The following is a 19220-nucleotide window of genomic DNA, read 5'->3' on the forward strand; positions in this document are numbered from 1 at the left end:
TACTTAAATAATTTTTAATATTAATTTGAAGCCTAGATATTAATATTTGTTGCAAATAATAATAATTAAAATTATTCAATTTTATAATTTTATATTTTATTCAAAAATCTAAAAGTTAGAATAACATAATTAATACAAGATAATACAAAAATGATACATAAGTCAAAAAATTCGAAAACATGTTTATCTAATCTTTAAAAGATTGGCACAAATTAACCTCTAAAAATAATTTACGAAACGAATTTACGAACACGTTCACGACATCAAACGTTGAACAATAATACGATGTCCGATTAAAGAGGATTTATTTCTTCTTGCCGTGTAACGTGAAATCACATATAAGCACATTGTATTCCCTATACCTCACGTACGTTCGATATAGGTCGAGCTCTCCTGTGTGTTCACGTGTATTCTAATATTTCGCATGCGAACGCTAAATCACGTATCGATTAGAACGATCCGTTGTAGGCAGAACACGGTTTTCTATAGTCTCGTTCTAATTAAACGTCGCATGTTGTATTATGTTCGACACGCGACATGTCCTGTTTGTGAAATACGATATTTTATTCATTACGGTACTATAGAAATTTTCTTGTGACAAGTTTGGAAAAAATATTCAAATATATCATTAATAATTAATTTTCATTCATTCATTTGAAAAATCATCGAAACGAGAAATTCATATTAAAAAAAAAAAAAGATATATTTAAAAAGTCTCGATTCTAGGAGGTCAGAACAAATGCAAAAATTGATGTGCAAAGATATCGATTCACATTTAACGAGTGAGCATTATAAGCAATTGAGGTTTACCTTAGACGAAGATAAATACACTAAGATAAAGTGAGATAGCTTTATCTTCGTTGCACTGCCACTACGCGGCGCTCGCGTTGTTATTCCATCTTCGTCTCCCTTTGTCTAAAACGAACTTAAACCGCGTATAATTTAATAAATAAACTTGAATCGATATTTTTGCATCATTAACGACTTATATTTTATTTATTTTAATCTCCATCGAATCGATTCTCCAGAGATATTCTCGACTATATTAACATCTTACTCATATACATATATCGAAACTTATTTAATATAATTTTATATTATATTTTATAAAAAAAAAAGAAATAACGTCACAATAAATCTTCACGAACATCTTCACGAAATAACCCTCTTTCTATCTAACATTTATCGCGAGACGATCCACTTATAAGATAATTATTCGACAAATTTACCGGCAAACGAATAGAGGTCACCACTCTCGCGAAATTACCCCGCCGAGAGATTTGAAAGAATGATCATCCCATTTCCGAACGGCGCAAATTCCGGGAGAGTGGCGCGCGCGGGGGCATGGCTGATACGCTTTAAACTTTCAGAATCTCGTTAACTCGACACGGTATCCATCTACGCGCCGGGATTCGCGCGGATCCGCTCGCGGCGCGCGCGTGTTGGAATTGCGCCCTCGCAGGAAATTCGTAATTCGGTCGTGTGATCACGCGGGCTTGTTTAATTGAAATATACGCCAACAAAATTGCCCGTCTCTCTTCCCGTCCTATGAAGCACGATTTAATCTCATTGCCGCCACTAGTCTCGTATTATCCGCGTAACGAGCCGTCGAATGAAACAATTTCGTTTCGCCAAGATGGAATCGCTCCGGGCTTCCTCGCACGCCTCCATATTGAATTTCGTTTAGATGGTGAGAATATACATCTTGTTTGTCGTAGCGCCAGAATGGATATCGATGAGTCGATCAGTCATTATTTTTCGAGAATTATAGAGAAGTTGAAATTCGAAGGATTCGAAAAGTGTACATTTATCAAAAATTTATATAGATTTATTAGCAGATATATATATATACATTTTCCTGACATAAGATTATAGAGAAGTTGAAATTCGAAAGATTCGAAAAATATACATTTTTCAAAAATTTGTATAGATTTCTATAGATATATATATACGTTTTACACTAACACGAAACGTGGCCAATTAACTATCTTAATTATCTTCAGTTATTTACTACTAAACGACGAATTACTTTGATTAATAATTAATTATATTTTTAAATAAATTTTCGAGTCTTGAACGATACATTTAACATTTTATTTGTATAATAATATAATAATTTTCTTCTCCCATAATTCCACAAACACATTTCTCTTATTTATTTATCATTTCAAACGACATGTTAAGAAAAAAATAAATAAATTAATTGCGCCAAATTGCGTTCGAATGACACGCTCGTTCACGAAAGATTATTCGCATGTTTCGGAGGCATAGAAATTTTCAGAATGCAGCAGACCGCATCGATAGATCGTAACGGTACACGACGCTCGCGCTGTGAATACGCGTGCACCTCGTATCTTTTGTTTTCCAATTCCGAAACGTGGCCATTCTAATGCTCGATTACGAGCGAAGATTGCGTTCGTGCTACTCTTTCGCTCTTCCTTTCCTTTTTTTTTTTTTTTTTCAATCGATGTTACTACCATTACCACGTCGAATCTCGCTCGCCGGAACACGGCACGCGGCCAAACATGTTCCAGAACGTGTGCCCATGCTTATTTGGAAACCGTTCGTTCGCCTTGAACTCGCGATAACGAGCGTTAAACGCGTTCTCGAAAGTTTTACCGTAATTCGTTCTGGTTAACGATTCTTGGGAACGGATCGTCAAGGTCGTTTAACATAAGAAATTTCGCTTAAAGAGCGAACTTAATAACGAAATTTAATACGCGATTCGAAGGTCGTTTAACTCGTGGAATTTGATATACATTCCTGTAATTCCGCGTGTGGTTCTGTGTACACGAATTTTGAATTTTAAGAGAAGGAAAGTTTAAATAAGAAAAAAAAAAAAGGGAATTGCAAATGGAATGTTCGATCGATCGACTTGGCGATAAGAACTCGAAAGATAAGGAATTCTTCCTATTCGATGGGAACAATTGAAGATTATCGTTTCGACCCCGTTGAGATGAGAGTACGAGCTTTGTTTTACTTATTCGGCAGTGGCAAAACGTGGATAATAGTAACTATTTGTGGAAGGAATTGAGTTACCGAGAAAATTGGATGATAATTTCGTTGTTGCTCTGCTAATTGCGTTGGAGAATAATTGGGTGACGAACGATTGCGCTGGAGAACGATTAAATATTGAACGATCGAGTTAGAAACCGACTGAACAAAGTTGATTGTTGATTTAGAGGATGGTTGAATAATAGAATTGCCGAAATGAAAAGTGACGAGACTAAAAATAGTTTACGATAATTTCTAATCTCGATGATTGGGTAAAAAAGTAATTGAATGCTTTAAAATTGAATCGGGAAGCGAGGAAAACGAAGAATATCCGAGTAACAGAAAGTAATTGAATAATGCATAGAAACTTGAATTAGAAAAATATTTAAATATGGAATAGTCAAGCGTTGTAAGTTTGAGATAAAAAGTAATTGTACGTATATATTGAATAATTTATTATCGAATCGTTATAATATAAAATAATATAAATGAAATAAATGGAACGTGAAATAAATATTCGAGAAGCAAAATATAAATTGTCATCTAATTCTTTTTAAATAAACATTTTTCTTTTCTTCTAAATAATATTTCGAAGCTAAAGCAGATCAAACGCGATCTCAACTGCTTCGTAAAATTTTTTAGACACCATTTGTCGGTGACTCTCGTTGATTAATTAACTTCGTTAACTGATCGACACACTTTTGTGTATCCTTTTGTTTCGAAAATACGATCGAAAGTTTAACCGGAAACGAAAATTCCTTCGGATGATTTACTTTCGGTTAATGGAATCCCGGCAGGTGATGTATTATTCAATTACTTCGAGTAAGTTAATTTATAGGTATATGCCCTCTTCACGCATCGCATAGCAAATGTGTCTTCAGTAAATATTTCGTGGCGTGTCTTGGTTTCACCGCCTTCGCGTAAATTCATCCCTTCCACGTCAAAAACATGTCGTTCCATTAACTCCTTCTAATCCATCCTAATCTTTGGTGCCAAGATACGAGAGCAACAAAATCGCTGATTTTTTGCGTTAATTAAAATACCAGTTTAAATAAGTTGGAGCAAGTTTCTTCATCAGCCAGATTTTAACCGGATTAATAAAAGTTGCGACGTGAGACGACTGATTAATCGAGTTTGTACTTCTTATCGTGCTCCACTGCGTAAACCTTGTTTCGAGGACACTTTATCAACCTCCGTGAGAAATTTGTTATATTAACAACGGATCATTGTTGGAGTTACTCGTGGATGATGAAATTAGAACCAGAACCAAAATTTTACAGTTTAATATTAATTAATTATTGTTCTTGGAATTGTGGAAATTTGATCAATCGTTTAAATTAAATGGAAATTATTTTGTAGAGAATAAGAAAAAGTAATAATGTAGAGATCGTAATATTTTTATTGTTTTAAAGAGAAATAACAAATTCTAATTATCAATTGGAATAAATGATAATTTTATCGATTTCTTTCGATTGATAATTAAGAAAATTTGTATTTCTATAGATAAATAATAATCTTCTTATTGTCAAGTGGTATTGCGATAATTATAGAAATAGTTAAAGAACTTTCTCTAAGATTTATCTAATATTTATTAATTACTGTTTTCATTTTCCAAAAGAGAATACGAACAATTGCATGATCGAATGTCTCGTTAAAGTTTCTCACGTTACAATGAAGATAGAGAACAACAAAAGGCTGTCATAATTATCTAAAAGATATATTAATAGATAATCCACGAAAGAAATGAAACTAAGGAATTTTTGTAGAACAAAATATTCCTTCTTTCGAATCACGTACTCCATTCTCTAAAGTTAAAATATTTCACTTGTCAGATGTATCTTTTATCCTATTACTGTCTTCTGTCTGACTCAATATGTTCTTATTCCACTCGGAATAAGAAAAATATTCAAATTGTCGTATTATTTCGTACTTCAAATCCTTCTTTATTAAATTCTTACATAAAAACTAAACTTCCAATTATTTATCACATTATTATTACAACTTTCGAAACGATATTATTTTTTAATAATACATTAAAAAATATTACATTTTCATGAAATAATTGTAAGAATAAAAGTTTCATCACCATTATTTTATATTCTTCAGGTGAAACCATGCGGTGATACCCGAGGAAGCCCATCTCACCACCCGTACATATCAATTCATATCTCTGCCCGATAAACATCGCCAAACATCAATCGACCAATCAAACGAAGCATATCGAAACGCAATGAAGACCCAACGATGATCGAATCGCGGCCAAGGCATATCAGGCGTCGATCAAGCGTGATCGGCCAGACTGTTGAACCCATCCTATCCTAACCCAGAGACCTGTCCATAAACCTTGCACCTCACGGCCGACGACCAATTGAATCAACCTTGGTCCGCCTCTCCTCCATATCCACCGCGTCCAATCAGAAATCAACCGAGAGAAGCAAATAGAAGGAAGGATGTTGCTGAGGTAACGCGACCTCTCGAGCCGGGGTTAAGAATCGATCGTTAAATCGAACCGTGCTCGAACAACGAAGGGTGGATACCAGGTGGCGGATCGCATAGCGGGATCCAGAGTGAAGCATGGGTTTCCCCAGGAGGAGATCCCTGTGGTTGAAGGTGGCCATCCTGGCCACCGCGGTTTGGGCGACCGTGTGCTTCCTCTTGTACACGGAGGACCGTGCCAACGCGGCTGTTCAAGGGCTGGCGCCGTCAGGCGTCGCGGCGCCCCAAATGGCCAACGGTTTCGTGCCCGCAGCCGCGCCTCTTAGAAAAGAGACGCCGTTCAACGCGCAACCAAAGCCAAAGGTGATTCAAGCTGGACCCGAGCAAGGTAATTAATCGTTTGTTTATGCAAAGAGCTCCTCCCCTTTTTGGAAATTTTGCTTCGAGCCGCTTAGCATTGTGGAGAGAGTGAGAAATTTTGATTCAGGTAGGAGGAATTTTTAGGGAGAAAGTTTGATTTCAAAAATTAATCGTGAAGGTGCAATGTGTAGGATGAAAATTATATAATATAATAGGATTTGGGAATCGAGGGGGCAAGAAGTTTTGCAAGTTATTGAAGAAATAACTAGGGGATGTGGAGGTGTTTTATGTTTCTTGGCTGTATTAAGCCAAGATGTGGATCTTAGGGTTGAACACATTTTACGTGACAAGATATTTCGCGTATATTCCTTGGATATATTACACTGACTTATGAAGTTTCGTAATGAAATTGCACATCATATGCAAACAATCTCCAAAAATAAGCTTCAACATTTTTGCATATCTCCAAACTTCATCCTTCAAAGATATCGTATATTTTTACAGGAGATATCCTCCTCATCGTTAACTTATAGTTAGACTCATAAATTGAGGGGGAAAAGAGCAGCATCTTTCCAACTCTCTCGGCGTCAAAGGGGACAAAGAACGGCCGATGTACAAAAGATTGCAACAGGAATTTCGAAAGAGAGCCGAAGGGAGGGCGGGGTGGTTGATACACGAGGGTAGTTTCACCGCGGCAAAGTTCGCAGCTCTAAAGCAATTTGTCGTGCTCTTTATTGCCGCATCGCGCGCACCGGGGCCCACCTCGCTCGACCGGGATAAAATTATTTCCTAGACGAAGCCAAGATGCCTGCTGGAAACCTCTCTCGCCTCCTCCTCCCCTCCTCCTCTGCCGTCTTTACCTATGCCTCGGTGCCAATATGACGCGCGAAAAATAAAAGTCGAATTTGTTCTGGAAGGCTCTTAGAAAAGGAGGCCGGGTGGATACATTGTGAAAATTCAATTCGCGTCGTCTTCCTCCGTCGTTTTCCGCCGTCGTTTCTGCAATCCATTCCGCCCTCGTTTGTATTTCCTTCGTTTGCCGCGTCTCTTTATTGCCCTCGCGATAAAGAAATTCGGTTTGGGATCATTTTGTTAGCGGATCGAGAACAAATGAAATAAATAGAGAGGCATTATGGTTTTTTGGGAGAGAGAAAGGGGAGGAGAAGGAAAATAATTTTGAAGGAATATAATTTGGAAGTAGATCAGTATCGTTTGAATGTTTGACAATGTTTGAAGGATGTTTGTGGAATATTGAAGAAATTTTTCTTACGATTAATTTTATGGAATGACAGATGAAAGTTCTCTTTCTTTTTTTTTTTTTTTTTGAAAGTTTAAAATTTAGAAAGTGGAAGTTATCGAGCATTAAATTTTCTATAATGGCGCGTGTATTATTAATAAGTTCTCTTAAGACAGAACTAAGTGGAACTTCATTATTGAACGTTATGAATCACTGGGTTGTTCATGTAACTCTTTTATGAGTTTAAACTTGGGAGATATATCAGTTGAAGTTGGTGAAGATATATGAAGTTTAGCATTTCAAGAGCTTAAGATTTATGGTATTAAAGATTGATGCCCTTTTATCAGTCAAGAGAAGTTATCCTTGATGTTCAATGTGATTTTGTACATTTAAAGACACATAATGATAATAAAATCATTTCTTTTTAATGAAATAATATTCAAATTTTTAGTGCTAATTATTTAATATTTAGTATATCTTTACAAGAAACATTGCTTTTTTTTAAAGAGAAAAATATGTTTCTGTCATTAATAAGAGATAAAGTTATTTTTGCTGATAATTTTTTTTTTTTTTTTTTTGTATTTCTTTCCTTTTTTTTTTTTTAGGTGCTGGTGTGCTTGTTGCTCCTCGCGAAGCAGATGCAAGCGCACCTGGCGAGATGGGAAGGCCAGTAATTTTGCCAACGAATTTGACTGCCGAAACTAAAAAACTTGTCGACGATGGATGGCTAAACAACGCGTTCAATCAATACGTTAGCGATCTGATTTCTGTTCATAGAACACTGCCCGACCCTCGTGACCCATGGTAAGTCCAAAATTTTCTGCATGATTTTTCTCCCAATAATTTTTAAATCATTATCTTTTCTACGTGTATATTCTTTTTTTTTTTAATTTAATACTACGAATTTATCGAATAAAATAACATAAAAACATGAAAAATTTAAGTATATAAAATTTAAGTACGAAGAACTTGATTTTATGAATTTCCTAATATTTCATAATGTTCTTTTAAAAATGGTTTAATCCACGTTTATATCGTTCAGAGTTGAGTACATCGTAAAAAAGGAATTATTCTGTAAATTTCATGAACCTATAAATATAATACTTCAACTATAAACCGTATTCTGTAATGGTATATAAACTTTGTACTATAAAAATGTAAATACATTTGAGCAATAACATTTTATTTCAATTAGTTGTATTATGTGTTAATAGACTTGGAAAAGTTTTAATAATCTTTATTAATTAATTTATTTGTAAGGAAATCAAGTCACAATATCTTTTGCATCTGTTTTTGTATTATTCGTATATATGTATGATAGATATTGAAATGATAATTAATCATATCTAACATTTAAACAATGAAATAATTCAACTGCAAACTTTGAATTGAATTATCGATACAGAATTATCGTTGGATATTTGGAAGATCGATTCTGAGAAATTAAAACAAACACAAAAGTTTTGTTTAAAGCTTATTCATTGAATTACGAGCGATTTAAGTTTACATTTTAGGTGAAGAGAGACAAAGATAGAACGAGACAACTTTATGTTCGTCGCTCCGCCTCGGTGTGGCGCGCGTGTCTCTATCCTCGTCTCATTTCAACCAAGGCAAACTTCAATTGCTTATAACTTAACAAATAAGCTTCAACAATTATTTTTATATTTGTTTTAGAACCGATATTTTAAAGATGTCTCATGAATGTATCAACATTTTTGTAAATATGTAAAAATTATATTCTTTCGCTATTTAATCCTAGATCAATTAAACAAAATCATTGATACGGTGTACGGTGTAGATATAACATATAAATTCGCATTTATTTTTCTGTTCGATTCTAATTGGATGAGATAAAATTATTTTCGAAACGAAAAGGAAATAATCAGTTGGAATTAATTATTGAATTCTGCACGTACGAAACGAGCCTAATATCCTCTTGTTTCTTGCTCTCATCCTCGTTTCTTTAATAATTCAACGAGCCTTAAAATTATCCCCAAAGGGAGCCCCCACAGAAATTCGTAGACATCGAAAAACACATAATTTACCGCGGACGAATATTGCGAGATTGAACTCGTTCCTTTGTTATTGTTTAATCAAATTATCCTTCCGTACATTTGGCACAAAGATACAGCAAGTAGTCGTATTTCATTGTCGTACAAAGTTCTCCCTCATCCACAGAGGGAATGTGCACGGTCCGAATGAAATACGAAAAGGAGCCTCGAAGGTTTTCCCGGGGTCGGATAACGTGATAAAAGGAAAATATACTACGTGTTCGTGTCGTGTCTTATTCTCGTTTCGATGTTGTACTTGTAGAAAAGGAGAGAAAAAGAGAGGAAGATTACGTCTCCATTACGTTTCGAGTACTAATTGGGACATTATTCTCAATTTCTAAATTAGTGATTCATTCAGAACATGGAAAATGTGAATTGTGGAATGAGATCGAAACGAAAATATACGATTTGTGAAATTTGGAAGTTGATCATGATTTGAAATTCGATGATCAATTTGTAAAGTAATTTGTGGAATTTTTATCAGAAATATCGAAAATGGTTGTTTTCGTGCATTTTAAATCTACTTGAATGATTAAAATTTATTTTATCACAGAGATAAATTAATTAATCGATGAATTTTTTAAATATAGATAATTTTACAGTGGAGATAAAGTAAAATTTTAAATGTATTAATGGAGAAATCTACGTTAAAAATTTTCAAGATAATATACTTACGTAATTTAAATACATTTTAATTATGTAATATATTACGTTACGATTAAGGTTGAAAGTAAAATCCACTTTAAAGAATTAGAAATTACGAAATATTTTAATCTGTATAAAAATGAAATATGTGATCATTTTCAAGGATTAAATTTTACAAACGATAGAACAGAATTATATTACGAGAAATATTATAGCTACCGATATTATAACACAGAGAACATTTCAAAAGCTAATTTTTCTCGGTATTACGTTACAATTAAAAAAGCGTACGATTCACTTCCTAAAGAATTGTAAAATATATTTGAATTTTCATTTCATACGTATGAAATATGCAATCTTTCTTATAAATCAAAATTAAAAATGATAAAAGCATAATACAATTATGAATATCGGTATCACAATACGAAATACCGGTTGTCAAAAGTTAATATCAGTATTATTTTACCAAAAAATATCTGATGAATTATTCCCTTGAAAATTACGAACGGAATATTTGATAATAAATTTTCGTACACACGAAATATATTATTTCTTTCATGAAACAACGTCAAGAACGATAAAAACGATAACATATTAATACATATGATAATAAATATATAATTCCCTTTATTATCAGTATCTTTCCCAAACTCAAACAAAAAACATAATATATATTTTAAAAGTATAATCGATATTCCACAACTGCATAACTACAACTCCTGCAAGAATAATCATCAAAAGCATTCTTAACCGTACATCATCATCTGAAAAAATCCTCAAACCTAATCACAATTGTACAAAAAAAACCTATTCTCCCCCTTCTTTCGAAAAATAATTAATAAATAAACATTCCATATCCAGAAGAAAAAAGAAAAGGAAAAAAAATCACGCCACACCACAAAAGTGTGTTTATCTCGGGCGGATATCGAGGCGTCGATCGATAAACAGGAAGCGTCCGCTCGGCACGTGAGATCCGATGCAACGAACAGGCCGACCCGATGGAACGCCCTATATCGAGATACAGCTTCGACGAAACATCAAAAACGCGATTTATCGCCGTCGAGGTGGATCCGCGCCAACGTCGTCGAGGATCGTTCTTCATAATTCCGCGATAAATCTCCACCCCCGGACGATTTATTTTGCAAAGCAAGGACTGGCCAGCCTTTATCCGAGCGACGATCAGCAACCTGCGGGCCCCGAAATATGTTCACCGGCGATCGTAAATTCCCGGGTAAAAGTCTTTGCCCGCTTGCGCGCAGGCGGCGAATTAACCCCATGAATATTAATTACAATTTACATGATATTAACCGACATTATCAGGACAGCTGGCCAAAGTTCGTGGACGTCCATTGGCTTCAACGTGGGCTTCAAGCTACGCTAAACGCGGTTTAAAGAGGGTTGAACGGCGCGCGCGAGTGGCCTTGCGAACAGGTGGCCTTGATTTACGTGTCGCGTTAAATGGGACCGATCGAGGATCGAGGCTAATGGTTTTGGGTCGATTAGAGGCCGAGATGGAGGACGATTTTATTCGAGTGGAGTTTTGGGAAGTGGTGGAGAGACTTTTGGGAAGGATGGTAAACGGGATGATTGGAGGATGTTTGTTGGAATTAAAGAATGCAAGGTGATGATGGTTGTTGAATTGGATGATATTTGAAGAATTGAAAATTTGAGAATTTGACAGTTGAATTCGAAGGTTCAGAAATTGCGATGAATAAATTTATAATAAATCAAATTTTTGTGAAAAGGGAAACATTTAATGTTTCCAATTAAATTTGAAGCTTAGGAAGTTAAGCTTATTATTTTGTTATTGAAAATTTAAATTATAAAGAGAAGAAATTTTAAAAGTATGAACGCTTGGTGGAATGATTTAGAAATTCTTAAATAATCATGCAAAAAGTAAAACACTTCTTTACAGTTACTTTTCCATGAAATGTATTCAACTTTGACCTGTATTAATCAGTAAATTTACCTCAAAAGCTTCCGTTTTCACGGTCCTGTGATTCGTGAATATTCAATCATCTGATTTCCGACATATTCATTAAATGGAGGAAGAGAAAGTTTATCTGTAACAGATCTCGTTTAATTGATTTCACGACTCAAAGACGATTCCCCGACGATTCGTCATTGTGTTTAATCATTCCTTCTCAAGGAATTCCTTCTCAATTATGTAACGGAAATAAAATGAGGTGAAAAGTGTAAACGAAATGTACTGCGACAAAATAAAATCGATACGAGCAATTCTTCATCCCTATTTACCTAAATTCGAACTTTCTATTTAATCGAGAAAATAAATACTTGAAAAAACATTTTTATCGAGTACCAAATAATAAATTTTTAATTAAAAACATAATTTCTTGTTCATTTCTACTAATGATTGCAATTTGAAATTAATTTCAAATTAACTTCAAAAATTTAATAAATTTTCACGTTTCAATAAAAAAATTCAATGACATAATTTCATGAATAATTAATCAACAAATCAAAGAATCATCGTGGCAGAGAACATAAAACGACAGTCTCAAAATTTCCATTACAAACGTCGTACGCACAAATCCCTGTCAACAATATTTCTACGAAACTGTTTTCCCGAAAAAGAATCGGAGAAATTCGGCGCCGAATCAAAATGAAAAACAAACACACAACGGTAAAACTGCGAAACAACGTATCTTAGTTAATTACGTGACATCTATGCAATCTCGTTTCACGGTCGCGTCTGTTTTGAAATTCAGTATACGTTTCGATGCGGTGTAGAGCAGACGCGAGTTCGTCTGGAAAATTACAAATTTTCGTAACGGTCGTTCCATCTTCTTGTCGAGTTTTCGCTCGACTTTCTTCATTTTTTTCTTTTCTTTCTTTTTTTTTTAATTTTCAATTACATTGTGCCAAGTGAACAGTGATTGTGTTCCAGAGAGAAACATAAAATTTTCCGGCAAAGAAAAAAGACCGAATAAATCGTCACGAGAGTGAGTCACGAAATTGAGGTTATGTTCCTACGAAAGACACGAAATATAATTGATATATCGATCGATGCGTAGATTAATGCAAATATTTTGCGAAATGAAGAACAATTTTTCTTTCAGTTTTTAAAGTTGTATCAATTTATAAGATAAATATGTAATAAATACGTTATTTATTAGAAGCAAATTAGATATTCTTAGATTAGAGTAAAATTAGGTTATTGTTTTATAAATATATTAGATTAATCTAGATAATTTATATGTTTTAAGAATTTTAGAAAAACATAAAATATATTACATTAAAAGAATGTTAAAATATTTTACAATAAAAATTTTATTACAATCGATTTTGGTAGACATATCGATGATTATATTAATAAGAAAATAATTTGTTTTAGAAAAAATTAGGATTTATTTTTTTTTTTAAGGGATTAACATTGTTCGTTTTATTATTCGATTACAATATAAAACAGGCGAGGTTTTAATTGAAATTGTACAATGAAATAATTGACACGAACCCGTGTTTAATTTAATCAACAGCTTTCTCGGGAACTTTTGCTAATTAATTCGATCATAACTGATAGGAGATAAGCCGAAAGTTCAAGAGCTTTTACAAGATTATCTTCTTTCTTTGAATAGTGATAAAGAAAATCTGTTTTGAACGGAAGTTATATTCATTCGTTTAAAAAAATGGATAATGTTTTAAATATAGATTTTCTTTTTTCTTCATTTTGTTTTTTTTTTTTTTTTTTACTTTAATAAAGTTTAATTTTCCAATTAATAGCATTTCTGTAAAAATTTTAATCTTACCTTAAACAAACGTCTATTTTACATTCAATTTTTCGATTCTTCTCTCAATCTAAATTTTTTCTCAATTTTCCTCTCGAGAGATGAAAGCTCTTTCAATCTCCTAACCATAGCCACAATAATCTCACATTCACCACCTTTGCACCATAATCAAACTCAAGCACTCACAAGTACAAAAACAATCTTCTTCGCCTAAATTCACCTCTCTCTGAATTGTCCATCCTATTAACTATTTCCCTCTCTCTCTTTCTCTACCTTCTTAACCACGAATGTTACGAAAGGAGAAAGAAAATTGGCAACGATACATACAAGATAGGAGAAGAAGAAAGATAGTTGGCTCGGTTAACGAGAAGTTATGAACACGACTCGAGTAGTTTCTCCATTGGTAAGAACAGTTTTTACCGTTCGTGTTGTAATTCTCGTTCTTTGTTACGTGAAGATCGTGCTTTATTTCGTGTTCTACTTGTGAATTATTAGGATTGTCAAACGTTCCTTCTCGAACTCGATAATTCCATTTAAATTTTTCAAACATCGATATTTCAAACCAACTGACCCTCGAAATATCGAACAACGTTTCCACTCCATCAAAACACCATCCACGAATTATTTTATATCCCATTCTAAACTCTCCAATCAAAAATGGAAAAACGAATTTTCAACCGGGGTTACATTTTTCCTTTATCTTCCTTTAATACAAAATCTCTGTTATTCCACTCACCGTTTAACCATTTAACCAAAGATAAAAAAAAAAAAAATAAAAAATTCGATTCTCTGCTACAACATACGCGAGAAAACAATAAAATATTTAAAAGTTGTACGATGAATATATATTTGTCACCTGTTATATATATATATATGCATGTGTTGGATCAAATTCCTCGCCTTGTTTTCCATTCGAAAGCACGATCGTACGCAAACTAAATAAACGGTGGCACGAAGGTTTGGTAATTGAAAAATATCGGCGTCTCGACGTTTCGTGGAAATCGGCCACCCACGTCGCATACTTTTTCATTACACGCGTTTTCCACCTATCCACCGACCTTCGTCTCGCCTGGACTAAATTACGGGTGCGGCCAGGTTGCTCGTTTTCCTGGGACGAAAAAAAAAAGGATAGAGGATACGCTGGAGCCGAGAAAAGGCAGGAATAAATAATTGAGTATGTTATTTAAGGGGGTAAGCTGAGTAAGCTCTCTCTTGACATGTTCAAAATGGAGAGGTGGATGGATTTTGTTCCTATTTAATATTGAAGATTGTGTGAGATTGAATTTTTTTCCTTTTTTCTTTTTTTGTTTTTTTTTTTTTTTTTTTTTAATTTTCTTTGGAGATGAGTTTCTCTTGGCCATACTCGAAAGTATGTGGAAGTGAAGTTAAAAGTTGGAGATGAATGTCACCGACAAATTAGTCTTTTTCTTATTTTCTCGTCCTTTTTATTTTCCAAATTTTTATTTTTCTCATTCTTTCGAAGAAGTAGAGGGTGGAATTTGTTTTATTCTCTCGTTATTTTATGACATCGAAGCGTAAGATATTCCATAGTTTGAAGAGTTTTTTAATGAAGCATCTAATAATTATTACAAAACTTTATTAATTGTATGTACAATATATAGCAATGATGTTAAAACTTTTGATAAAAAATGTTTGATAATATCATTAACTTCCAACTTATATTTTTCCAACTTACAAAGATTAAACGAATCTAACGAACTTCCTGATAGATATAACTGAAACTCCACTCAACAAGTATTTATCACCTATTTCCATCGCATTATAACCATTATTTAACTTCATACTTATCCTAATCCATAAAATACGAAAAAAAAAAAAAAAGGAAAAAAGAAAAATTGCCTCGCAATCGTTTCATCTTCTTCAAAACTCTTATAAAACTCTTAATAAAAACTATAATCCTTTTAATTCGGTTCTCCTTTATCTCCAACAACCCCATTTAACTCTTCCCCCCATTTCTCGATAAAAGTGGAGGATTGGCCATTCTCAATCTCTCCATCGTCATTTTGATTAAAATACCTGTCTCAGATTCGATACTTTGAGGGATCGTTCGATCATCACACGCGAGTTAATCCACTTTGGAAAGGCATGCCTTTAGCAGCAGCTCGAAGGGAAAAGGGGAAATGTATATTGGCGAGGTAATGAGTTACTCGGGGAAATAGAAAAGCAAATTTGACTCGTAGTAGGTCGAAAGGTGCATGCCCTCGACGGGAACCGGTCACGAGATGGGAGAAATAAGTGTGAGAGAATCGCTCTCACATGCAAAACGATAGATTGAAACTCGTTCCCTTGACTGTCATTTAATAACATCGCTATCACCGCCACGGATTTGCTTTCTCCTGCTCGAGTTTCATTAATGAAAGTCGATCGAAGAAAGTGAAATTCCATCGTAAAAATTCGTTACTCGTTGATTGACGTTCGTAAAAATAGAATAGATGATTATTTGAAATGAAGGAGGCGGGGGGAGGGGGAAGAATTGATTTGAGAGAATTATAAAGATTTGTTAATATGGCTGGTGAGAATATAATTCATCGTGGCTTTGAATTGAGAAGAATAAAATTTTTGATGCACAATATTTTGAACTTTCGATTTAATGGTAAAATAAGATTAACGAACGAATCTTTTTATTATTTCAATTCAAATCATCAGAATCGAAACTTTTTGAAACGAGTGTTTACGATACGATTAAAGGATTATTTGAACCGCAACCAGAAATTAAACGAGAAATAATATAATGTTATCTTCGAGAAATATTCGAGAAACGAGCAAGCACGACGAAGATGAATTCTCTTTCAACGGTCGAATATTCAAACAAGATGGCTCTAAATAAAGCAAGCTTCGAAACGCGCAAGCGATTTACGCCTCGGAATTATTTGCGAGGAGCAATTTCGACTCCCTCGGTTTTCAATCAAGACACACACCGCGACCAACTCAAACACAGCAAACCCGAATATAGAGTTTGAACACATTGTGCGATTCGACGACGCTCGAATTTTCACTCCATCGGATGACAAGCGTAATTCCAATGTTGAACGATAGATGTCTCGCCAGTTCTACTGAATGATACATCTTGATTCGCGTCAATCGTGTGTCTCGCTTTTTGGGATCGGATATACGCGGAGATTTCTGGAAAATCTTGATTTTTAGATTTTGAGTAGTTGAAGAAAATTTGCAAAGAAAAGAGAGAATGGAAAGAATATAAAAAAAGTTCGGAAGTATTTGAGAAAAATATGAAAATATAAGAAGGAATTTAAGAAAGAGTTAAATTTCGCTTCAGTTCAATTTTCTTATTATTCTCTATTATAACTAAAATATAAATTTTATTTTAGATTCTGTTTACCCTCCCCGTATCAACGAATAATAATTAGAAATTCATCGATCCAAGAGACAGTTAGAGGCTTTCGTACATTTCATGCCCGGAAGAAATAAGTTTCAAATAAGTTGGCATGGCGGCCAAATCTCACCGTGAATGCATAACGATCGCCGTGTATGAGTGTGCGTCTCATTGTATTCACCATGGAAATCCATTCCATGTCCCATTCTAGTTCAATCGACTTCCTCCTGAGTTCTTAATTCCTTCCGTTCGGATATTCGCAAAAGTGCAAATGGCCTCCGCGTTTTCCGGAAGTCGAAAGATAGTCTTCGAGCAAAAGTGTACTCAAAGTTAGAAAACCGATTATATTTATAGTCGATTATATTTCTCACTGTTTTACCGTTTATAAAGTAAAATTTATTTTGTTTGAACTTGTACGGTAACTTTTGACTAATTCGAAAGATGAATTAATGGCTTGAACTTGTGAAATAATTTACACGCCTCGAATTACTTTAGCGCGGTAAAAGTTTCCGGCCAACGTAAGCATTGTCTACGAAGATTTATTCAACAATAATTAGAGATGTATCGTGCTCGATGTAAATATTGTAGCTGCGCTTGTTACAAGTTAAATTTATTCCGTAGGAAATTAAATGTGTTACTGCCGATAGTTATAGCTCGATTCTGGATTAATGGCTCGCAAGTGGAGTGAAAGCAGCGAACGAGCTGTGGATTTCACCTGTATTTGCGTAGCTTTTATCGAATCACCGGTCGGAACTAGCTTAAAAACCAGAGTAAAGTCTGTTATGGGCATCGATGACCACCTCGTTTCCGATCTGGAAACGTAGAGTGGTTGACAAGTGAAATTTCTGTTTATTAAAGAGGCTGGATTTTCGACAGTAAAAATTTATGTTAGACGTAAAATTTGAACAAATGGAATAATTGTTAATATGTTAAGAAATTTTTTTTTTTGTGAAGTCTTGTGAATTTTCATTGTACTTCATTTTATAGAAATCAAAGATTCTGAAAAAAATTGAATCTTAAGTTAAATATCTTCGTTAAAATTTCTCTTAAAAAGAATTTTTAATCATATATGAAACATGTCAGAATCTTTTTCTGTATTTTGTTCCGTTACAAATTCAATCTTAAAATTTCAAACATTCAAATTTTCATTCTCATTACATTTAAAAAAAATATTTTTCGTTTTATTGTTTATAAAAATTGGGCTAATAATTTAATACCAAATTTATTTAAATATGAATGATGAAACGAGTTAAATTTGCGATACAACGATAACAATATTATATAAGTTGTAATAATATAAGATATAATATTAATGAGTTGGTATAAATAAATTTGTTCTCAAACATTTAAAGATATTAAGCTGAACAGGCGAAAATATTACGTAGTAGACGCCGAAGTAAGTTGAATTTAAAATATCACCACCGTTAAACGGATATTTGCAATTTTCTCTTGAAGAAGAATGAAAGGGTAATTGGGAATAATTCATTCCATTGATGTTTCTATTTAAATGAATAGTAGACAGAATCCCATCGGCGGAAATTAGATTTCCGGAGGTGGAGAGGGATAGGAAAGTTTGTCACAGAAATGAAAACAGTTCCTCGGACTTATCGATTTCATAAGATTCTTTCCGCTGACTCGGTGATATTTTGCGGACCGAATCTTGATACTGTTTTATTATATATAGAAAATTCTTACAGCTCGATCTTGTATTGTATCATGTCTTATTACCACGTATTTTCCTTTCTGGCGATGATGACGTCATGTCAAATGGAAGAAAATTATTTTTTTCACTAATTCGATATTTTTCTTGAAAGAAATACATAATTTTTAATACTTTATAAATACTTAATATTGAAATTTTCTCACTAATATTTTTCGATTTGATTATCATTAAAAATGCTCTTCTTCCACAAAGATATCTATCATTTTAAAATATCTAATCACTTGTAATGGCTTGTATTAGTGATTAATTTTAAACTTTCTTTTTGAATAATTTCGATTTTTAAAAATACATCACAATTTAAGCTTCATACTTATACTTAAATTTATTATTCTTTCTATATTTCGTATTTATTCAAATCTCTGCTATATGTCACTGCTATATACACATTGTCTCTATATTTTATCATTTCAACTATTACAAAAAACCTGACCCATCCCACCTCTAAATCGCAGAATGGACCTTCTCTCGTGAATTCGTCATAATCATCCCACCACCACGTACGTAAAGAAAAATGAGGAAAATTAATCTCTAGTTAGACTAGATCGTAAAATTGGTAGGAATAGCGAATGGACTGCCGTTTCTGGAAATCGTGCGGTCGAAATTTTCAACTTGAAAAATTGTCATGCGAGCATTCGTTCCAAAACAGGAGAGGAAAAAAAAAAAAACAAAAAAATTA

At 33.7% G+C, this 19220-nt stretch overlaps 1 protein-coding gene across 7 annotated transcripts in view; it reads left to right on the plus strand.

Moving 5' to 3' along the window:
* The window catches only part of Pgant9 (polypeptide N-acetylgalactosaminyltransferase 9), a 324242-nt gene that overhangs the window by 240673 nt on the left and 64349 nt on the right, over nucleotides 1-19220 (plus strand). For 6 of the 7 annotated variants that reach the window (XM_086914110.1, XM_086914104.1, XM_086914108.1 and 3 more), the window contains 2 exons: nucleotides 5101-5818; nucleotides 7633-7831. In XM_086914110.1, coding sequence (XP_086770236.1) covers nucleotides 5569-5818; nucleotides 7633-7831 — 449 coding nt within the window. In that variant the 5' untranslated portion in view covers nucleotides 5101-5568. The remainder of the gene's footprint in view (nucleotides 1-5100; nucleotides 5819-7632; nucleotides 7832-19220) is intronic. The other variant, XM_086914109.1, reaches the window with a different exon arrangement.

The sequence above is a fragment of the Apis florea genome, unplaced genomic scaffold, assembly GCF_048593485.1.
Source record: "Apis florea isolate Af1SG1 unplaced genomic scaffold, ASM4859348v1 contig_3585_pilon, whole genome shotgun sequence".
In the NCBI taxonomy this organism is placed as follows: domain Eukaryota; kingdom Metazoa; phylum Arthropoda; class Insecta; order Hymenoptera; family Apidae; genus Apis; species Apis florea.